General features: G+C 41.2%; 1 protein-coding gene and 1 long non-coding RNA gene across 2 annotated transcripts in view; both read left to right on the top strand.

Annotated features, from left to right (window-relative positions):
- LOC138958115 (uncharacterized) overlaps window positions 1-1,761 on the top strand; it is a 7,071-nt gene extending 5,310 nt beyond the window's left edge. The window contains exons 2-3 of the mRNA XM_070329185.1: window positions 750-1,019; window positions 1,542-1,761. Coding sequence (XP_070185286.1) covers window positions 750-1,019; window positions 1,542-1,761 — 490 coding nt within the window. The remainder of the gene's footprint in view (window positions 1-749; window positions 1,020-1,541) is intronic.
- A 14,290-nt stretch (window positions 1,762-16,051) lies between these two features.
- LOC138958769 (uncharacterized) lies at window positions 16,052-18,435 on the top strand. Its single transcript, XR_011453497.1, has 3 exons — window positions 16,052-16,217; window positions 16,705-16,972; window positions 17,694-18,435. It is a non-coding gene; the product is annotated as an uncharacterized lncRNA (long non-coding RNA).
- Window positions 18,436-24,828: the final 6,393 nt, after the last annotated feature.

The raw sequence follows: 24,828 nt of genomic DNA, 5'->3' as shown, positions 1-24,828 counted from the left end.
CTTGAAACAAAGCTTGCCACCAGCGTATTATTTTCAAAAATTGCGCACGTTATTTAAATAGTGTGAGTGTGTATGCATATACAGTCTCGTATAAACATTATTGAGAATGTTGCCGCTGACTTAAAACAAGTTGTACATGTTCATAACATACAAAAGTCACGGCATAATTATTTACATCAATGTAAAGGTTATTGGGTGCTCTATCTGTAAACCATAATTATTAGATTCGTGAATTATCTCCTTTGGGATGCAACAGGCAACAGTTATTGCCCTTGGTTGCAAAATAAGGGTTTACTGAAACAAACTTGTGATTTTTGACCACTTCAAATAGAGCAAATATACAATTAAAGGTTTCATTTACAGCCTATAAGACATCGTTCTCCGTAAGGAATCATACTTTTTGAGCCGATGTTGTAAAAACTCGCGCGCATGACACAATATATATACAAGAGCGAAGTGTCCCAGATTTTCGACGAAAGATGATGACGACTGTACTTGTACTGTGCGTTGCTTCCCCGAACAACAACAAAACCACCCAGGAAATTGATTAGATTGCCAGTGGGTTGAGCATGTTCAGCAAGTGTAGCAGTATCCGAGATAATAATTTCAACTGAAATAAGAAGGTCAAAGCGGAAGAACATTCCACTATTTCGTCAAGTTTGCTGAGTGTGAAATCCTACAGAATGCCTTCTTGCTCATCCACTGTAATCTTCAGAATCAATAATTGTGCAAAACTATGGTTTTAAAAGACAGTTCCGGAAGGGTTTTTCCGTAATATGTTTAGCATTACCACCAAATATACTGCCGGCGGAATCCCAACCTGCCGCATCCCAGCCTGCCACATCCCATCCTGCTGCACCCAATCTGCCGCATCCCAGCCTGCCGCACCCCACCCTGCCGCATCCCAGCCTGCCGCACCCCAACCTGCCGCATCCCAGCCTGCTGCACCCCAATCTGCCGCATCCCAGCCTGCCGCACCGCAACCTGCCGCATCCCAGCCTGCCGCAATATCGATTTATGTTTGATTAGTGTGTGTATCTGAAAATATTTGTTGTAAAATTGATAAAACAGCTAATGAAACTGAGTGTTTGCATCAATAGGCACGCAGGTTGGTGTTTTGGTGACTGAACGTTATTATATAGCACATTATCTTTTGTGCAACAACACTGTAGGCCTACTGACAACTCTTTTTTTTTAAACATTCAATTCTTTCAACCGTTCACAAGTGCATATTTTTGTTCGAACAGTTGTTGTCCTACATACTGTCACCAAAAACGAGCATATTTTGATGCAACAAGTCGACATTGAATGAACCACTACAGTTGTTGCAGAAATAGTCTGAAAAAAAGGTATGCAATAATTGTTTATCTTTTTAAATCAACAAATGTCTTGCCTTTCGGATAACATACACGCCTGAAAACAACGGAGGAACTTTTCATCATTGTAATCATTTTGCAGACAAAATGTCGTGTGATTTTATCCATTCATTTATAAATATGCAGCCTTTTCAAAAACTTCATGTGACGTTTTCTCAAAACCAGGCTTTTCGAGTTAAACAGTTGGTGCTCTGAAGGGACGAAATGTAAATTTACATTGCGGCAGGCTGGGATGCGGCAGGTTGGGATGCGGCAGGCAAGGATGCAGCAGGCTGGGGTGCGGCAGGCAAGGATGCGGCAGGCTGGGGTGCAGCAGGCTGGGACGCAGCAGGTTGGGTGCGGCAGGGTGGGATGTGGCAGGCTGGGATGCGGCAGGTTGGGATGACACAATACTGCCGTACCTGTCACACACCCACACACACACACACACACACACACACACTCACACACACTGCACCCACACCCATACCCCTCACCCATACCCCTTCACACACACACTGACATACGTAGTACTCACACACACAAACAAACCCGCCGCATCACTGTCAGGCATAACCGAAACCATTCATATACTATTACGCCCCGTCCGTTGACCTACGGATCAGCAGGCATTGAAACACGAAATCCCGCCATTTTCAGGTACTACTGAAACTATTTTGTCAGCATAACGCTACTTGGCAGCTACCCTATGCCGACAACTTAGCCAACTTTAATAAAGCGTCGAGCTCCATTAAATTTGACACAAACGTTAGCGTTAATAAGAGCTGTCAGTTTGATAGCGGTGTATGGGTCACACCCCGATTACTCTTGGCGCTTTCCCACTTCGTTCTTTCTCCCTTTTGCTCTCTTTTGCTCGTCTGCTGTTATTAACTGCTCCTTTCAAAGTGTGGCGTAAGTTATTGCGGTATGTATAGAGAGAGTGAATGAGAGACAGAAGAGAGAGAGAGAGAGAGAGAGAGAGAGAGAGAGAGAGAGAGAGAGAGAGAGAGAGAGGGGGGGGAGAGAGAGAGAGAGAGAGCGAGAGAGAGAGAGGGATGGGAGAGAGTGAGAGGGAGAGAGTGAAGGAGAGAGAGGGATGGGAGAGAGTGAGGGGGAGAGAGGGAGAGACAGGGAGAGGGTGGGGTGGGGTGGGGAGAGAGAGAGAGAAAGAGAGAGAGGGGAGAGAGGGAGAGAGAGGGAGAGAAAGAGAAAGAGAGAGAGCGAAAGAGAGAGAGAGAGAGAGAGAGAGAGAGACAGGCAGAGAGAGAGAGAGAGAGAGAGAGAGAGAGAGAGAGAGAGAGAGCCTTGATGTAGTCTTAATTATCTTGATGAAAGCAATAGTTCATGTTGCAATATACGATCAACAAACACACAAATAAACGATCGATTGATTGAACAAACGAACAAACGAACAAATAAACAAACAAACAATGATATTGAAAAACAAACAAACAAACAAGCATTCAAGCGCCGAATAAGCCAACCATTTAAAAAAAAAAGAAAAAAAAAAGCCGTAAAAAAGGGTGAAAGCATAAAAGAAAGTAAAATGAAAAAGAAAAGAAATAAAATGACCACACACAAAAAAAGATTAATCTGTGACTCTTGATTTTTGAATCAAGTTTCATCACTTTTATCTCTCGAAAACAGCCAAGAAGCTACCCCTCCCCGGAAACCCTCACACATCAACACCCCCATTCATTTATAGTAACAGACGAATGAAAGAAAAGCCATCTCTCCAACTATAATTCCACTCTCCCACAAGTACTCTTATTCTAGTCCTTTCAAGGAACCCTTCTTTCGCTCGCAACCTTGAAAAGAAAAACGGTACGTTGCGGTAAAAGAGTTTTCGGTACACTGGAGAGAAATATGTTTTTCTCGGACTGATTGTGTAGCATTGCGGTCCAAGGACGGTGATTAAAACACAAAACCCCGCTGTTGAAAACTCCTTTTCCTCGGAGGGGGTCGTATCGAAAATGGCCAGGAAAACTGTCTGATACCATCTGGTCAATTGAAATGGTACTCGAGCAGGTTTTTGTGTGTGGTGGAAACCCGCAGACGCTCACTGAAAAAGTCCATATTGTTCCATGTTCTCAAGCATGTCTTTTCACGGTTGTTTAGTTAAACGAGTTTTATAACAGTCCTTTGATGGTTGATTTTTTGTTTTCAAAAAAAGGGGGGGGGAGAGGGAAGGACTGTAATGCTTTAAGAACATTTTCAATGCACAGCCGCGTCCTTCGGACATTTAATTTTCAGCGATTCTGGTTTGTTTGTTTGTTTGTTTAACGCCCAGCCGACCACGAAAGGCCATATCAGGGCGGTGCTGCTTTGACATATAACGTGCGCCACACACAAGACAGAAGTCGCAGCACAGGCTTCATGTCTCACCCAGTCACATTATTCTGACACCTGACCAACCAGTCCTAGCACTAACCCCATAATGCCCAGCCACTAGATTGCCAATTTTAAAGTCTTAGGTATGACCCGGCCGGGGTTCGAACCCACGACCTCCCGATCACGGGCGGACGCCTTACCACTAGGCCAACCGTGCCGGTCAGCGATTCTGGTGGGAATATGTCTTTCACGCTTGATTTCTTTTATATTTTGTAAAATAAACAAAAAAGACAGAAGACTGTGAGGTGCAAACAATCAACAGTCGTGTCAAGAAACACAAATGGTAGGTAATTGGAACGTTTCATTATTGACAGAACCCAACGTTACATTTACTTTGAACGTTGTACGTATAGGTTACAACACGAGTGGTTTTTTATATGGCTTGTATTTCAGTCAAGACCCAGCGGATGAATATCATCGGGAGACACGAGCCTCTGGCGAGTGGCTCTCGATTGATATTCCCGCTGGGTCTTGACTGAAATACAAGCCATATAAAAAACCACGAGTGTTGTAATCTGTATATCCCATTCTACCATCAAACACAAAGTGTAGACTACTAGCGGCACTGTTGCGATCTGTGGAGTGTAAAACAGTGTTGCCAGCGAGACTTAGCCCTTTTGCAACCTGACCGTCGCTGAAAAAATAAAACGAATGAGTGCATCGATAAGTACGCGGTAACACTACTTTCAGACCATTTAAAAGCTTTAAGTAAAGGTTCATAAGTTGCAAGAAAGTAATGAAGTCGTATAGAAATTAATTTAGTTGAAGCGCACAATTCTTTTGTTTTGCGTTTCAGGTCGGCAGAACGGGCGAAACGGGTTTGGGACCCATTTGGCTTACTCGATTCAGAATCGATTCCACGTTGTTTTTCTCGAACGTGTTATTATACAATTAGGCTTATTGACAGAGAAGCAAATTTTAGGGAACAAATTAATATGTAGGTTTAGATTTAACCATTTGCTCCCTATTTGAAATGTATCTACGTGATAAACTGTTTTGCGAGTGTGTTTGCATGGATGAACTTAAACTGGTATGGGTGTGAGCAAAACGGGACCGAGTTGGTGAAGTCGCGAATTGCTGACACGTCTGTCACCGCCGATTGATTGCATTTTGAAGGAATATGACTGGATTACGGAAAAATACACACATGTTAAGTTCTTGGATACCTTCATCGCCAATGTGGACTTACTGCAGAGCCAGGCAAAAGAGTAGACTTGCTCGCAAAACACGTGAAACAGCCGATGTTTGATAGCGAAGCCAAACCGTGCCAGGTAAGGACGCTTCTCGGTCTCGCTACGCATGTCACCAGTGACAGTGTTGTTGCTTTGAGTTTGACTAACAAACTCGAAACTGTCATTTAAAACATGAGCCAAATGTGTATTGATTGTGTGATTAGTCTATGTGACAGTGCTTCTATTATCTGTGCTCCCTAGCTTCTGTCAGTTCCCACACCGACACTGCCAGAGAAACTGAAGACGCACACCAAAACACACTACTGACAGATTCTCAAAAGTCGTCTGCTAACGATGCAAGGGAGGGTACTCGTGTTTTTGTTTTGGTTCGCTAGCATCTGGGTATCTTGTAAGTTGAATGTTCGTTTTTTTCGACCTGCATTGCTTTCATAATGAAAGAAACGTTTGCTTATTGCATCTCATACATCAGATCAGTTCCGAGATTCATTTTTGCGTGCAACTGATATGGTTTTCTGAGCCGTGCAATACGATTTTGGAACTTCATACAAATGTGTCACATTGTTCGGCGCGAGGTCAAAGGTCGGGAGGAAAGTAGTTCTTTTCCCAAATCGGAATCTGCACTATCATATATTTTTTGGAGTCCATGATGTATTTATTGAGCTATAAAAATACAACATGTTACATATATACCCATACTGAAGTAACAGAGACAAAGAAGGGAGGTCATGGGATATATGCATTTACAACAGTCGTGTCATTCAGAATTCAAAGGTACTGTCCTCCTTACGAACACGATCATGCACACCGCCACCGATCTGCCCAGAGGCTGACCTGCTTATACAAACTGCACGGTCAAAGTGCGGAAGAATAAAATGAAATTGCGTCACTCAATTTACGTCAAAAATATATAGTACATATTGTTCTTAAGCCTGTCCTTAACAGGGCGAAGTCGACTATACTTCGCGAAGCTGACCGCACGAAGCTTCTGCACTGAGTTTTCAGTAAAATGACTTCGCGAAGTCTTCGCGAAGTCGACGTCGGGTTGAATGAAGGACGGGCTTTCCTGTCTGAAGTTTATTCTGAATCTGTCGCTCCCTTTAGGACAAAAAAACGCAAAGCAAATGGGAATGCATACATGTTCAACTATGAGATTTGTGTGTGTGAGAACATCACATGGAAATGCACGTTCAAGTGTAAGAAATTGTTGTTTGAGAACACCACAGCTACGAATATTGCTATTTCATATGTTACGTGGATTTCCATTGGTCAATTGGGCAAAACTGAGCTCAGTGCAAAAGTGATATCGACGACATTTCCGTCGATATCAGTTTTGATATCGACGACCTCTTTATTGCTTCACCACTTCAAAAACAAAAACACCTACATTTAAAAACAAACAAATATATATGAAAATGTAATTATCCCAGAATTTAGTTGAGCAAGTGACTAAAGACTTTTTGAAAGAAAAGACATTTTGAAATACTGAAAAGTACAAGAAAAGAGTGAACAAAAAGAAATAATAATCAGAGGGAGGGATATGGATCAGGCAAAACTGAGACAAATACTTTTGTAATTTCTTTACAGTAAATGCAAAATGTCCAGAGAATTTAGCAATATATCTAACATTGACTGACTGTGTGATGATATCTTCTGCTATTGGTCTGTTTCGACAGTGATATCAAAATCTCGACCTCCGGTCTCGATTTTGATATCACTGTCTCAACAGACCATAGCAGAAGATATCATCACACAGTCCGTCAATATTGGGTAATATTCAAGTCTGGCCGGTGAGTGGTTGGCTGTATCGGATCAAGTGATTGCTGTGGCTGACAGGCGGAGCGGTCGGGGTCTGCATGCACTTGTTCCATCTTTGTCGCAGGATATCGCTTTAAATATTGTTTTAGAAGAAAATTAGCCGGTTATACAACCGTTATGTCGAATATGATGACTGTTAGCAACTAATAATAGACAGGTCTCCACACTGATATTAACATTCTCCTGCCGCTCAAGTTGATATCCATTTTCTTGACATTTCTGTTATCATTTGCTAACATTGGTATTTGTTCTGGTGTGGAAACATACACTCCTTGCATTTACGATACAATCATATAATGAAAAAGGCCAAAAGGCTAACAACAACAACAACAACAACAACAACAACAACAACAACAACAACAACAACAACAACAAGTCATAGTCATCACCGAAGTACAGATAATTACAATGATTTCATTATCGTATTTTTAAAATTGTTGTTGTATAATTATGTGTATAACTTGACTGAATGTTTATGTATGTACTACCATTGTAACATTGGGCTAGGTTCTTCTATTAACCCAGTCGTTATAATCAGTATCAGGTGTTGATACTAATGTTACTGCACTCTGCGCGTACTTCTGTTGCTTGAAACTGCGAATCTTTTAATCAGATGTCGTCTGTAACCTTTGTGAAAATGGCAGAGGTCAGGCTATAGAGTCTCCACAAACCCTTGGTGTGTGGGTGTGTGAGAGTACAGGAAATTGCAGCCATCTCGATCGCATCCAATCGCATTTGATTTTTAGACAGAAATTAACAGGCTGGCCATCTGTTCGGGGGGAAATGGCCCTTTTTACGAAAACCAAGATGCTTTTACAACACATCGTCGAGACTAAAACCTGAGACAGAAAACTGACACACACAAAATGAATGAGATTTTAAAGGAAAATGTCGGGGAGGGAAGAAGGGGATGGGTGTTGAGCATGAAGGAGGAGGGGGAGGGGGGTTAACTAAGGAGGATATGAGAATGTCAAATGATTTTTCAATGATAACTTTGGCGCCACTTCGCAGCAGTAAGTTGTCATATTTCCAGATGGTGTGTGCACCGGTTGGTGTTCACAGAAGCGTGGAATATGGCGTGAAGGAGGATGGGTGGGAGGAAGAGGAGGATGAAGGGGGGGGGGGGCAGGGCGGAGGGGATATGATTAAGACAGAGACCAAAACACGCGGTTGCGCGTGCGTGCGTCAATTGAAAACATTTATCATATTTTGTGTTGCACATGCCGCAAAAAGTACCTTGTTCGCCACGCAGCAGCCAACCAAGAAAATTGGCGCTCCCCCGGGCTTCTGTTTAGCAGTGAAATTATTTCGACCAGACCTTTCGTAAAGGTAAAGAAAACCGGTTTGATTACTCCCAAACGAAAAAAAAAGAAAGAATTGAAATATTAAAGTAGAAGGCGTTCATATTTCATTGTATAGAAGCGCCTGCATTTGACGACAAAGAATTCACCGTTTGACATACCGTCGGCACGCGCTTGATTGCGTGGTGAACATGGAACATGACGACGAAAGAAAACAGTAAATTGAAGACACACGTAATATAAAAACGCTTGAAAGGTTCAACTTTGCTTTATTAATTTACAGCCGTTATATCTGTAGAGATGGAACAAAAATGGTGCGTGGAAACAGTAAACTAAAATTGCACGGGACAGAATACATTCTTTTTTTCGGCTGAACTGACCTGCCTATAAACTGTTTGATTAGGCAAAAAAAAATAATAGGTGTGGTTACGGTAACATAGCAAAAAAAAAATAGGGTAGGAAGGTAGGCAATCACTTTTTTTTTAAACTTTTTTTCTAATGTGTACAAATTAAACCTACTTGACAGGGAAATAAGTGTGCGACTCGGGCACTTTCGCTTTCATTGCGTTTTCTGCACTCGTTTACTTGCTTTTGGGGTATTTTTTTGACAAATGTAATAAAAAGTTATAGGGTCGGCCCCCAAAAATAGGGTAGGTCGGGTTACCGTAACCACACCTTTTTTTTTTTTAGGCCTTAGCTACACAGATCGGTACAGAAAGAAAGAAAGGGGGTATATATAAGATGTGCTGAACAACAAACTGTGCTGTTTTGACACATTGAACTTGGTAGTGAGCAGCGGGGGTAGGAGAGGGAGGGTGGGGGAGAAAGGGGGTGGGGGGGGGGGAGAGGGGGAGTGAACCAGGAGATCGGTTAGTATCCATGTTTAGGGGCTACATGACAAAGACACGACCAACGACTTATTCCATCGACTTGCCAATTCCAACAGTTGAACACTTATTGCGCACAAAAAATATGAAAAAAAAGTCATGACACTATTCAAAGTTACCCATGTAAAAAAAAGAGTAAATTATACGCTCACCATCCACTTTATATCTATTCATCCCCTTACGTTGTACCAACGACCAAGAAATCCTTCTCAAACTCTTAAGGCCATTGTATGTAGGTATGTATGTAGGTATGTATGTAGGTATGTATGCATGTGTGTTGGTGTGTCGGTGTGTCAAGTGTGCAAGTAAAAAGGGTATTGTAGTTGTACATATGTGACCCTCCACCACGAAATGAGTCGCATGTCACCTCGCGCGGTTTTGCGCTGGGCTTAATATAAGTCAGGGGAGTGTCTGGTAACAGGGTGAGGGTCACCTTAGTCACAGGCTTATAACTCAAACAGTTATTGCTCTTTTCTAAAAACGGTTTTCACCACAGGATAGAGCATAAAAAGCTCTTTAGGAAAATGTAAAAATATGAAAATCATGCAAAGGTGACATGCGACTCATACCGTCGTGGAGGGTCACATATATTACTTTAGATATTTTTTTGTTATCATGGGTTTTATAAATTTTCTTCTCTTCTTCTTTTATAATTATTAATTAATGACCTATATGTGCTGATGACCAATTTAATTTCCTTTGTTGGATCAATAAAATGTTATGAGTTATGAGTTATGAGTTATGAGTAGGTAATTCCCGACGCTATTGAAATTATTGCGGCGTAGCGTCTGAAATGGGTTCAATTTACCCTTTCGCTGCCAATCAAAACTTGCGTATGTGCATTCCTGACTGCCAGGGAATATTGGAGTTCGGGGTGTAATAATTCACAAAAAATTCTAGCTCCAAACTGGCAGTAGGTAGGTAAGTAAAACCTATGTTATCTTTAAAGGAAATTGAATCAAGAATCTGTTTTTAGTGTCTAATCATGGAAATAATAATTAGTTTGGCTTATAATGATGTTTAAATATGAACTTTTGAAAAATCAGTCCGGCGCATCTTCCGAAGCCTGTGGATCAAACACAGGTGGCTGTTTTGCTTGCTCCAAGAAAGGATTATAATCACTGTCATCTACCTGTTTCCAACGAATCGTCCGAAAGAAGATCTCCCCCTTCCCCTGTCAGTATCCATAATCATTTGCACCGCCTGTAGCGTCAGTCCGCTTTGTTTTTCCCTACTAGGGCCCGGTCGACTGTCACCGTTAGCCATTTTGACGAGTCGAGATTTCTCTCCCCTACCCTGTCGCCAAGGCCGAAAATAGCCTTCAGACGCAAAACCGCGTCACCATTTATGTTTATTCATGAGAATGAGATATCCTTCCAAGCCATTGGCTGCTATTTGTGTGTCAGCAGTGACGTAGAATTTCTGGAAATTTCCTGAACGGAGAAGACGCTGCGTCATAAGGCAGTCAAGTTAATTATGTTGCTAGGATGAAATCTTTTCGGCAACTTTGTGGAAATGAACATAAAGGCTGTCCTTGATTGAGCCCGAAGTCAACTTCGCGAAGTCTTTTTTAATTCAGCGTCAAAGCTTCGTGTAGCCAACTTCGAGATGTCGACTTCATCCAATCAATGAGAGGCTTCACGGTGCGGGCAATTTTAAGAAGTTTGAGACGGCGAAATTTCCCCCACAATGAAAAAATGTGACAACCCTGCCGACACGTCAAGTTTTGGCGTTTCGTAGACTGCGCTTGAGTCCTTGTCGCACGGTTTCCAGCTAGATTTTAAAACCCCTTGACTGCCTTATTTAGGACGGGTATACCCGTCCTGCACTTGTGCATTATTTCCATGATTAGATACTAAAAACAGATTCTTGGTTGAATTTCCTAAAAAAATAACATAGGTTTTACTTTCCTACCTACTGCCAGTTTGGAGCTAGAATTTTTTGTGAATTATTACACCCCGAACTCCAATATTCCCTGGCAGTCAGGAAGTTTTGATTGGCAGCGAAAGGGTTAATTAATGTTACTTCTTTTTACATTTAGTCAAGTTTTGACTAAATGTTTTAACATAGAGGGGGAATCGAGACGAGGGTCGTGGTGTATGTGTGTGTGTGTGTGTGTGGGTGCGTGTGTGTGTGTGTGTGTGTGTGTGTGTCTGTGTGTGTCTGTGCGTGTGTGTGTCTGTGCGTGTGTGTGTGTAGAGCGATTCAGACCAAACTACTGGACCGATCTTTATGAAATTTGACATGAGAGTTCCTGGGAATGATATCCCCGGATGTTTTTTTCTTTTTTTGATAAATACTTTTGATGACGTCATATCCGGCTTTTTGTAAAAGTTGAGGCGGCACTGTCACACCCTCATTTTTCAATCAAATTGATTGACATTTTTGTAAAGCAATCTTCGACGAAGGCCGGACTTCGGTATTGCATTTCAGCTTGGTGGCTTAAAAATTAATTAATGACTTTGGTCATTAAAAATCTGAAAATTGTAATAAACTTTTTTTATATAAAACGATCCAAATTTACGTTCATCTTATTCTACATCATTTCCTGATTCCAAAAACATATCAATAGGTTATATTTGGATTAAAAACAAGCTCTGACAATTAAAAATATAAAAATTATGATCAAATTAAATTTCCGAAATCGATTTAAAAACAATTTCATCTTATTCCTTGTCGGTTCCTGATTCAAAAAACATATAGATATGATATGTTTGGATTAAAAACACGCTCAGAAAGTTAAAACGAAGAGAGGCACAGAAAAGCGTGCTATGCAGCACAGCGAAACCACTACCGCGCTGAACAGGCTCGTCAGTTTCACTCCGTTATGCAAAAGCGGCGGACTACGGTCATTGTGAAAAAATGCAGTGCGTGCAGTTTCATTCTGTGAGTTCCACAGCTTGACTAAATTAAATGTAGTAATTTCGCTTTACGCGACTTGTAATTTGTAAAGGAGCTAATGTGACGATTGGAAACGTACGTCTATGATGGAGATGTGTAAGGACGTTTTCCTACATTTTATTCGAGGTGCATGTACAATAATTTTCGCGGTGAAAAAATTGCCCCCTTTTTATAGAGCAAAATGGATGAAAACATTTCTGTCGTCGTCTCTTGGGCTTTCTTGTTTCTACTTTGAAAAGGGTTGGGATGAAGAGTTTATATCAATTTTGCGGGTCTCGAACTTGCAGCCGACCCATTACAATTTGAAGTTCAAAATCTGGGGCTACGTGCACTTTTTGGGCCTGCAGTCTCTACATTCCATCACAGCTAGCGTTAAAGTTTGGTTGCACTTTGTGAAAAGCTCTTTCTGTGCGTCTATTTCTGGGGTTTTGTTTCTTCGATCGATTTCTACCTTTTCATTTGAGGCACGGCTGGGCGCACTAACTTGGAAAGTGTGGGTTTGTTTGTATACGTGAATTGGATGGTCGTGTTGGTTTTGGGTTGGGTGAGGGTAGGGGTAAGGGAGGGGGTAGGGATGAAAGGAGAAAGATGTCTGTGATAAATGATGCGCAGGAGTGGGCATTGAGGGGGGGGAGGGGGGCGATCGGCTGCTTTTATAGTACATGTATTAGTGTATCTGAAGATTACTGAACATCAAGTTAAAGAGTCACGCGCCTGCCAAACAGTCAGCTGGCAAACGACCAAGGGATTCTTGGCCTTTGAGACGAGGGTGAATGTAGCTCAGACGAAAGCGCGCCTGTCTTAAAACTCAGGTCGTCGCTATAATTATTGGGATATGGGCTCGATCTTCCCCGGGGCAGTTCGGCGAAAGATGTAGTCCCTATAGCGAACCACCCGGGCAGCTTGTTGTCAGTGTCCAAACACTACCGTGTGCACGAATGCGCACGATAAAGATCCACGAGGAAAATGGCTTTTTGGAGCCATTGGAGGCATGTGCGACAAAACTCCACTGTTCACTGCAAATAGTGTCAAATCTTGCACAAACACGAACGAGCACATGTACGGATGCTGCACGCCTTCATTTGGGGTTGGCAGTCCGATTTTTTAAAATGTTTTTTTGCGGGGATGGAGGGGGGTGGGGTAGGCGGGAGGTTGGAGGGAGAGGGGCTATTTTACTGTAATACTGTTTTTAAGTGTACAATAAAAATACCAAACCAAATACCAAAGTCACAGAAGGTCAGATTACATAGGTCACAATGGGCGGTTCTGGTGAGGTTATGCCCTCTCTTTCTTTCGGCTGGTAACTGGCGCCACCTCGCGGCAAGATCACATGAGAAAGGAAAAAAACAACTTGCACTGGACCCAAATAGCATATCCGTTTGGTAACCGTTCGTGTGTAAGTCGTGCATTTTATACTGTAAACAGACAATGGTCGGTTCTGGTGAGGTTATATGCCCCTTCTTTCTTTTGGCTGGAAACTGGCGCCACCTCGCAGCAAGATCATAGGAGTTGTCTCGCGTTATCACCCCAGAAGCGCTCATTAAAGCGAGATAACTCATAGAACTGTTTTTTCTGTACATGACACATTTCTTCGTATCAATTGAAATGCCAAGATGTTAACACAAATCGGGAATTAACCATTCTGTCCAAGTGCAGTATCATAATCGCAACCCACAGAAAGTTCTCCAACGATATAAGTAGACAATAACAATAACAATAATCATAATAACAATAACAATACAAATATCAATAACAGTATTTCATGTAGCCTTCTCAGAAATCTCACAGAGCACAGTATGTTTTTCAACAATAATTTGTTCTTGTCTTTTCCTCTCTCTCCTCTTCTTCCCTCTCTTGTTTCTTCTTCTTTTTTTGTCGTAACCATTGCTGCCTTGAAGTCTTCAGAATGTCGACACCCCTGTTTCAGCCACACACACTGTATGTATAGACTCAAAACCGTCGGACCGTGTAAAGGACACGCTTCTTATCCTCGCGAAATCCGTTAGACTATAAATTAACGGCACGGGGCGTGCAACAGTTGACATGCTGACCAACAGACTGCCCACTCGTCCGTCCGGTCCCTCCCTTTCACTTCAGTAGCCACCCACCCATTTCCTCTGGTGTCCCTCCAAGGATTAGGGTGTTAAAAACGAAGCCGCTCGCGTGACGTCAACTTAAATTTGACTCGGGTCGTCACCTTTCACTGTGCGTAATACAGTGATAAACTGACCACCGCTATGAATACCGCGAAAATCTGAGAAAATGAAGTATGAAAAGGGAAGATCTTTCTGTCTTTATTCTGTATGTACTTGGTATTATGACCTTTTGGTGTTAGCTATGCTATGCTAACTTAATATTTCTGTCCCCAGAACTAGTGTCTATTTGGGACATGACGTGGTTATATGCTAAGAATTTGGTGTTAGTGCGGTCATAAGTAGTATATATATATACCATAGCGACAGACAAGTGGTGACGGCTAATTTTCCTTTACATTGCAAACATTAAATGTTCTTTTATTTCTATATGATACTTGTCTTTGAGCGAAGTTGACATCACATGTTATGCTTTTTACATTTAGTCAAGTTTTGACTAAATGTTTTAACATAGAGGGGGAATCGAGACGAGGGTCGTGGTGTATGTGTGTGTGTCTGTCTGTCTGTCTGTGCGTATATGTGTGTAGAGCGATTCATACCAAACTACTGGACCGATCTTTATGAAATTTTACATGAGAATTCCTGGGAATGATATCCCCGGATGTTTTTTTTATTTTTTTCGATAAATACTTTTAATGACGTCATATCCGGCTTTTTGTAAAAGTTGAGGCGGCACTGTCACACCCTCATTTTTCAATCAAATTGATTGAAATTTTTGTAAAGCAATCTTCGACGAAGGCCGGACTTTGGTATTGCATTTCAGCTTGGTGGTTTAAAAATTAATTAATGACTTTGGTCATTAAAAATCTGAAAATTGTAATAATTTTTTTTCTTCTATAAAACGATCCAAATTTACGTTCATCTTATTTTCCATCATTTGCTGATTCCAAAAACATATAAATATGTTATATTTGGATTAAAAACAAGCTCTGAAAATTAAAAATATAAAAATTATGATCAAAATTAAATTTCCGAAATCGATTTAAAAACAATTTCATCTTATTCCTTGTCGGTTCCTGATTCCAAACACGTATAGATATGATATTTTTGGATTAAAAACACGCTCAGAAAGTTAAAACGAAGAGAGGTACAGAAAAGCGTGCTATGCAGCACAGCAAAACCACTACCGCGCTAAACAGGCTCGTCAGTTTCACTCCGTTTTGCACAAGCGGCGGACTACGGTCATTGTGAAAAAATGCAGTGCGTTCAGTTTCATTCTGTGAGTTCCACAGCTTGACTAAATGTAGTAATTTCGCCTTACGCGACTTGTTGTGTTTGCGCCTGTCTTTCTGTCTGTGATTGTGTAATGTGGTTTGGCTGGTTAGTCGAGATTTCTTAAGTATTCGCGTAGTTCTTTAATCTCTTCAACGAATTGTTAGAACTGCACAAAGGGCATACAGTACAATACAATACAATACAATACAATACAATACAATACAATACAATACAATACAATACAATACAATACAATACAATACAATACAATACAATACAATACAATACAATACAATACAATACAATACAATACAATACAATACAATACAATACAATGCACTTTCTTTTTGTTGTTGCTTGTCACACACAAAACAAGAGGCGAAGCCTTCAAGGCTCCCGTAAGAAATCAACAAACAGTAACATAACACAAACTCACTCACTCCGTAACACACACAGAATAGTCAGGTTATAAATACAAGCCACTTTACCTATGCAGCATGGTGACCCTACAATATGCGAAACATGTCGACTGCAGCAGCCTGGTTCTTAAAATAATTCTGACGGTCAACACAGCCAGAAATGCCAACAAAGACAAGAAAGCTGTTGCAAGGTAAGCTTACCAAACGTTACATAGCGAATCATATGATAGTGCGTAAACAGCAAACAGTAGATCTACAATCAAAGAGAGGATCGAGTCTGGAATGAAACGCGATACAGATCTAGCATTCAAAAACTGTCTTTCACGTTCAAGGAAGTTGTTGCAAAGTACTTAAGACTTACTAAATACACCACTAAACAGTTCCGCGGCCATTGCGACAGTGCGCATGCGTAGCAATTTTTTCGAGTAAACAACGCGTCGTGCTAGCTTCTCAGCAACTTGAAACATGTGCGATTTGAGCGAGATTTCCATCCAGAAGGTGCGACTGTGGAGCACTGAAGCATCGAAAACCTTGTCGTGTGTACGGAAAACGAGTGTGGAAGGTGCACACGAGGAACTTGTAGCTAGGTAAGTTTTATTTCTTTCGTTATTTACTCTTTGCAATGATGCGATGTGTTGTTCATTCCCAAGACCGGTTTTCCGCCCTGTAAGTTGTAACACTAACAGTAACTTAGTAAGTGCTCTCTCTTCAGATACGCTTAACTTTTCAGTTGATTAAAGTCAAAAACTTGAATAAGTGCCGTTGATCTGTCCACGGAATCTAACTTACTATGAAGCATAACTATATTCCGATTCGTGATGCATAGGCTACAGTACATGTTGCGATAGTGTATGCAAAAGTTTTCCATTTTCAATCTGACGTGTGGGTAAGATAAGAAACAACAAACATGCATACTAAGTTGCCACTGCCAGTTTGTATAGCTGCTAAGCTTACCTCAGGCTGAGTCAGTGAGTATTTTGTACGTTTACATACAAAATGGTGATGAGGGGGAAAAAGAATGCCTTCCACAGGTGCGAAAAACTGTGATTTGATCTCAAGGCCTTTTTGTTTTAGAGCTTTTCCTGCTTTGGAACTTGGGAGATGGGATTCCTGTCGACCGTGAAGCAGAAAATGCAGAGAGGGTGCTTCTTCGGGAGTACAAGCAGAAGTTGTATGTGAAAGGGGTGCTTTATCCTGATCCATTCATCATCACAACTGGATTGAAAGGCAGCAAGATGGGCGATTCCTGTGGCCAAGCGTCTTCATCGCCGGCTGCCTGTGAGTGTGAGCTCGACCTCATGCATCGCCTCGTCAACGAGTTTTAAGGAGGAAAGGCTTACAGGTAGGAAACCTCTCTACTTTTTTAAATAAGTCATATTTGCACTTTACTTTTGAAAAAGAGAATGGTTCAAGTTGAATTGCAAGATGGCAGTGCAGCCTAACAACATTTTGGTTTCAGTGAACAGGGAATGTGTCAAAATCTGAAAAACCAGCAAACTAGTATTAATACACACTAAAATTATGCCTGTCGCTGTCATATACATATAATTTTTGAAAAGTGCAGTGATACTGATAGTGATACAGTTAATCAGCGCAATGACTGACCCGACTTTCTAAATTCAGGATGATCAAATCATCTGACTAATGGCCAGGGGCGAGTACAAAAAATCCGCTGTGCTAGTTAAAACCGCTTGGCAACTCGCCTGGTTGGCTAGTGAAAATTCTCGTCAAATGCAACACTTCTGGTTGTATACTCTAGTTTCAAAACGTTATATAAACAATGCAGTTATAGCAACTGTGGTTTGTACCCGGCAAGCAATTCTTTTTGGTGGACTGGACTTTCTTGAAATGACTCACCTGTCTGGCAAGTTAAGATTTTGAGATCTGGCCATCCCTGCAACTGTCTTAATTTTGCAATGCTCTTCATGCAAGTTGCACTCAAATTTGTGAGCAATTTGTTATGTACAACTTGGTAAATTGTCCTAAATGATGCTTTAGTAAAAGTTGTTGTCTCCTTTCTCTTTCTCATATTGATTATTTTCTTTTTTTCTCCCTTTTGGCAGTGTTTTGACCATATGCAACAGCTGGCTGCAAGTCATTTTGGAGGAGGAAGCCCCTGATTGCATCTTTGTCAAAACCAGAAAGAGACTTCTACCTGTCTCCAAGAGTCAGCCATCACAACAACCTGTTACCCAGAGCCAGCCATCACAACCTCCTGTTCCCAAAGTAATCAAATCCTGTTGCCCGTTTTGATACAGGCAGCAACAGGATGCACTTAGGAGGAGGAACTAGTAGAAGTAGGGAAAGCGGTATTAACAAAACAGCTTTTTCCTCTTAACTATGAAACCACACAGATAAACAAGGAGAGCAACCCTTCCACAAAGTAAACAATCCTGACGACTCTAATAATTTGAACAATTTGTCAACTCATGTAAAAGCTTTGCCAGATCCAGGCATTAACCTCTACTCGTTACACATGTAATGGGCAGAGCAACATTGTTGAACAGCTGCTTCGTTTCTGTAAGTTTTCAGCCTGAAAGGTAGTAGGGTGGGTCGCATCTAAAATATAAATGTTTGTCTTGTCAAAACCTATGTTAATTTTCCTACATTTTAAGACTCCCTCTTTTTCTGTAGTGGATTTTTTTTTTATCAGATTATTGTTTGGAGTTCTGAAAAGGAAGGCTCCTGTGTACACCATTATAGATATGACTTTTACTGTACTACATGTGTGTTTTTGGTATATATAAAACTAGATATCTGTCTTCCCAATATGTTCATTGCCAAGTGGATGAAGTCATCAGATTTGATCTGCTGCTAGTGATAACGTTTATCAACATAAGTAAAGTTTTTTGAGCTGACTGTATTGTGTGCATTTTGTTTGCAAGTGCTGATATGTTTGACTTTGTGCTGTAATGCTTTGTCTTGTCTCTCATTCTCCCTTTCAAAGTACGAGAACTCAGATTTTGTTCTGACACACTCATTGCATCATACAAACATCAATAAAGACACACACAGAAAGTGAGCCAAACAAACATTTTTCCTCAGAACATGTTATGGTATGCACAGGGGACATGAAAATTATGGAGAGAAGATTGTGCGCAGGAAGAAGAGAGAAACATTCAAACAAATGAAAACAAACCAGTAAATTGTTTAAGGTTGCTCTTGGCCACTCTGGTGACATATACTTTATTCTACCTAGATTAGCGAAACCGATAAGCTAGATCCTGAAGGTCTAATCCTCATCTCTGTTGCATAAACAACATCTCATCTATACTATAACGTTTAGGGTCAATACTCATTGGTTGATCGCTAAAAATTCTTGTCTTTTTAGAATTTTTGACTTTTTCCTGCCATCTTCTTGTTGCAAAGGGTGACACTAAAACCATGAATTAATTGTAAGAGACTGGTCGTGGCTATACCAGTGCAATATGATATGTTGTGCGAGAAATCAGATTTCTGAATAACCATGGATTTTTCTTGTCTGCATTCTTTTTCTTAGCCATGTTTGCAATCTGAGTCTATTGTTCTCCTTAGTCAGCTTAATCATTGCAATAAGATTGCGCATAACGGGTGTGCATTAAGTTGGCATCTGCTTATACAAAAAAAACTATCAACAAATAAGCAAAAACAAGAGCACCCAGAAATGTTTCTGTTGTGAATGGGTCTTGTTCAGGGCTAGAGTCACACTTTTCTGGCAATCAACTAGCTGCACCATTCCTCTCCCTTGATGATCCTTGGGCCTGGCACGTCTCAAACTGGAATTCCAGATCTCGCATTGCCCATTTTCTTCTGCCTAGCCGGTGCTCTGGTCGGGGTATGTCTATCAGCACTCTTGCTGTCTGAAACATTGCCAAACAGGGTTCATTCTGTCAGTATTTATGGTAGTATTACATCTTCATGCAGGGTTCTCCACATATGTTGTCCGTTTGGGTTCAATGCCCCCAACTTCAACTTATAAAGGTGGTCATTTGGACCCACTGTAGTCATTTTCAGTGCAATACAGAACTCCCCCTGTGAATTCCCCGGTACACTAGCTTGTTTTTGTTCCTTTGGGTTCTATGGAGAGCTCTCCTAATGTTGATCAAATCGCACTCTGGAAACAAACCACCCACATAAAACTTAGCTTGGCTTCCCACATTCATAAGCCTCATATATTGATATTGATTGATATTCATTCTTGTTCAGATTTCAAAACACACGAACAGACGAAAAGTCAATTAAATCACTCAAGCTGTAAGGCACAGACACATCATAGTGATACTAGGAACAGCATGTGTGAACAAATACATTCAACACCTTCCCATCTTCTTTACTGCGTACACACACAAAATATAACAAGAAAGTTATTTAAAAAAAAAACTTACTCTGTGTTGAAATCCAGGCTATCCCAAGTTTTGTGTTGGGAAAGAGTTCTCTGCAGTTGGTGTGCCATCAAGAAAGTGTTGAGAACAAACCCTTGCAGGTGAAAAAAAAGCTTGTGCTGGGTTCTTCTTAATTGTGTGTTGGATGCGGATGCAAGCTGTTGAAAACAGACAGATGCATATCAGATTTAACAATTTATGGCTATAAAAAGCAATTTTTTATTGCTTTTTAATCACAGCCATGCTCTAACAACATGAAGTAAAACAAAAAAAACAAGAAACGGAAACACACTGACACAGAAAGTGAGCCACATTTTTTGATCTCATGCACGGCAGATTCAAACAAGTATTTTATGCAGTGCCGGTGTGCAGTTTTTGTAACGTTCAAATTTGCTGTATAAATGCAGGTCTAGCTAAACGGTTTTGTAATCATGCTATGGAATTTGCAGAAAAAAACAATAAATCGCATGAATGTCAGGCAATAAAATAAGTTGATCAACAACTGTTACAGTGTTGCGCTTACCTGAACGGTGGTTAGCATGAACAGCACAGACTCGTGTGGAACCTGGTCAGCTGGTGAATTTTGCAAAGTTTAGCTTTCCATTTTGAAGACGGTAGCTTCCGTTGTCACAATCAATCATCGGGCAGTGACATGCTATTGTTAAAATCGGTAATCGCTGAATTTACATCGACAAAACAACAAAATAAACACAAGTGTCTGACTCGTCAGTCGCAGAACATACGCAAAGCTGTGTTGCAGACGATTTGTTTCCTCGAAAAAATGACGCAGCCAATGAGAGGCGTCTGTGCGGTCACGTGATTTTCCTTCTTTGTTCCATGTAAACGTCGGAACTGTTTAGTGGTGTATTGTACAGACAAAACCATGACAGTGCATGTTTTGAATCTGAGGAAAAAATCGTGATCATTTTGACTTTGAGAACAGATTCATTCTGTTTCCTTATATCTGCATGTTCAAGTAAATGGTGGACAGTTTTTTTCGGGCAGAGTAAACTTAACTTGAGACTCTACTGCAAGTCTTGAAATTCACATAAATCGAACCACGAGCAAAGACATCCAAACATTACAGGCACTTTAGATCAACTCATTTCACTAGAGGTGACTGCCTAGCACTGTGTTTGACATCCGTGTCTGCTGAAATAAAAAGAAATTAAAACAAAACGGATTAACAGTAGGTGACACGTTATGAGAGTGGGAGACACTAGATCTGTCTCTGAACTTACCGGGATACGGCTGCAAGATCGACACTGACTGCCGCGCTTTCGACAGCTCTTCCTCGCGTGGACATTGGAAACACGCTGTGCAGATCAAATTGTAGGAAATCTCCCTTTGGTATCTTCTTTATTTACTTTTCTGGAGCTTAGAAACCGAACAACATGAAATCGTCTTCCCCGGCGAATCGGCGAGGTGAGAACTGGACCACAATCCTTCGCGCGACCCCTGACCTGATCTTGACACCTGACCTGCCGTCTGCATGCCAAACACGACACAAACCAGTCAACTGCTTGTACCCCTTCAAAACCCCCCACCACCCGTTTTCTTTGGATACACGCTTTAACTACACACATGCCGACACAATGTTGATCATTGCTTCAATAATTTGAAGATGGTGCTTGAAAATTAACCACGTGAAATGAGTATTTCGGTGTTTAGCCAAAAATGTTAAAGTTTCTACCACAGACATACACACATACATACATACGCACGCACGCACGCACGCACGCACGCACAGACAGACAGAGTTTACCATCGCATAGGCTACACTTACGTGAGCCAATAAAACAAACCCGAGAAATACCCATGATAACTAGAAACGCGTCATACGTCTAGGTCGAGCTAGCGTCATGACCTTTTAGACTATAAATTAACGTCATCCGATCAATTCGGGGGTAAAGCGTTGGACACCCAGCGCGTTGCATTGTCCAGCGTTTGCCTGGCTTGCTTACCAGGTTTTCAGTCGCGGTTGGGTGACTATATAGACTCCGTGATGGCGCCCTCGGTACGCGCTGCTGATCCCTTTCTGTCCCCGCCCCCCTGCTGTGTGCAGTCTTGTGCACGCCTTTTTCCCACTCGAATGGGAATATCAGTCACCGAACCACATAAGCACAGATATGATAACATTATACTAGCCGAGAAATTGCTTTGTCCCTTTTGAAAAACATGTATTGAAAGCGATGTTCATTTTGTATTTGTTTGTCCAGCATAAAAAGACTTGCGTACAGAGTTTATTCCTGATAAATATTGTAGAATACCAAGTACATTTAGGTTGTCAATACTTGTCAAGTCACAAAATCCTAAACTTGTGAAGAGCTTAGCCATTCTTATTTATAAGGCCAAAAAACGAAAAGAAATTGTTTTTGGTTGAGATGTGGGAAGTTCCTGTCAAGGAAAACCAGTATTTTTTGTCAGATGGATTTGTTCCAGTTTTTCATATTATATTAAGATTGAACCGTTATAGCAGATTGCCTGTGAACATGTTTTCTATTTGTAATTGTGTTTCACCCTATTTATGGGCTATGGCCTAAAATAAAACATTCCTGAGTCCCGATCTGAGAGTCCTGAGTCCTGAGTCCCCCCCCCCCCCCCTCTGCGCCCCCACCCCCTCCCACCTTGCCTTAAATCCTTCATCCGACATCCCACTTCTCACTCACCCCTCCCCCTGTACCGCCGATACGTTCAAGTACCATTTATTCTATTCAGTAAAAGGGTAATAATTATGCAGGTTGTCTAATAATTATTGAGAATTAGTATTTCGCTTGTGAAAACTGTAAAGTTAACAACACAGAGACCAGTTTCTGATGTATGTTATGTAAACAACTATTTGAATTCTCTACTTGCATAATGAAATAATGTAACTGCATCCCGTTTTCCCTGTTCACATTTTGACATTGACCGCATGAGAAATCGGGTCTCCCCAAAAATGTGCGAAATTCAGTGTCACACCAACTGAAGTAAGGACATCTTTGCGTTATTATTTTCTATTGATGATTTTGGTTTGTTGGTTCCAGCAGTCGAGTAAACACCAAAAATGGCAGATAATGTAAATTCAAACCTTTATAAACTGGGCTTTTCTAGAGAAATGTGTTGACATTTTAGTGTTATGGTCTATTTTGGCTAATTGAGCTACAGGGAATCCGGGTTAGTTTCATGCACAATTTATACTGTGAGAAAGGCCGGTGCATTAGGATTTGTATTACACCTCCTCCACCTGTGCCTCGGATCTTTTTTAGCACTATTCCAAAAAAAATGGTATACGTATAAGTACGGTATACTGTCAGTAAATGTTAAAGATTCATTCTCTCCCAACTTCTTATATAAATGTTAAAGATACATTATCTCCCAATGTCGTATATGGTATAAGAAGTTTGGAGGAAATGTTTCTTTAACATTTACTGATAGTATACAGTACCCCCCCTCCCTTTCCCCTCCCCTTTCCCGTTCTGAAACGCGAATCCTTTTGAGTATTCTAGAGAAAAATATATAATACTTGTGGTGTACAATCAGTACATGTTAAACATTCTTTTTCGTATAAACCATCATGTCAGCCAACACAGAGCTCGGCGTCTACATGAGATGAGAGCATCCTTCCTCTTGGACATATCAATCAATCAATATGAGGCTTATATCGCGCATATTCCGTGGGTACAGTTCTAGGCGCTCTGCAATGATGCCGTGTGAGATGGAATTTTATATAAGGCCAGTAGATTGCAGCCATCTCGGCGCATATTTACCTTTCACGGCCTATTATTCCAAGCCACACGGGTATAGGTAGACAATTATTAACTGTGTCTAAGCAATTTTTCCAGGAAAGACCCTTTTGTCAATCGTGGGATCTTTAACGTGCACACCCAATGTAGTGTACACGGGGGGAGGGGTCGGACACCGAAGAGAGTCTGATTGATTGATTATTAGGGTTTAACGTCCTCTTAGACCAACTGGTCTATATTGGGACAGGTATTGGTAATACGTTGAAGATATGGTGTGATACTTTGATTCGAACAAGCCCGTTGTGGTTGTCTTCTTCGACACACCAGCATTGGGTTTGTCTCTTCAAAGTATCGAAATACGATCATGATAATCGGAGACGAGAGATGATGCATGCGTGTCTTCGTGTTTTCCAAGCCCTGAGACTTTCGCTGTGAACGTGGGATCTTTTTCGTGCGCATGTGTGCACACGGGGGTGTTCGGACACCGAAGAGAGTCTGCACAAAGTTGACTCCGAGAAATAAATCTCTCGCCGAACGTGGGGATCGAACCCACGCTGATAGCGACCAACTGGCTACAAAGCCAGCGCGCTACCAACTGAGCTACGTCCCCGCCCCTGAAGAGAGTCTGCACACAAAGTTGACTCTGTGAAATAAATTTCCGCCGAACCTGGGATCAAACTCACGCTGACAGCGGCCAACTGAACACAAATCCAGCGCACTACCAACTGAGCTACATCCCCGCCCCATAACATATAACAAAACTCAACAGCCGGGCTGCTTTCTGTGCAGAGTAGGATTCACAATTTAATTTGAAAGACTTACACAGGTATCATCACTCAAGAAATTAAATCATCGATAAAATTGCACTCTGCATAGAAAAACGGTACAGCTGGCCATGATTTGGTTTGATGTTTGTATGTGTCAAAGTGGAAGGATGCTGTCATCGTATGCAGAAACCCGAATAGACCTGTGGACATTTACAAGAGGCTTTACCTGGTGAGGAATCTATCTTTAAGTGTACTTTTCGTTCACTGACTTATTATGTTTCTTCTTCTTCTTCTTGTCGATCACTCAGATGGTCTTATTATGTTATACAAGGGACACTCTTGGTG

The sequence above is a fragment of the Littorina saxatilis genome, linkage group LG2 (genome assembly GCF_037325665.1).
Source record: "Littorina saxatilis isolate snail1 linkage group LG2, US_GU_Lsax_2.0, whole genome shotgun sequence".
NCBI lineage: Eukaryota > Metazoa > Mollusca > Gastropoda > Littorinimorpha > Littorinidae > Littorina > Littorina saxatilis.
The sequence above is the reverse complement of the archived record's forward strand: the minus strand, read 5'-3'. Positions and strand labels throughout refer to the sequence as shown.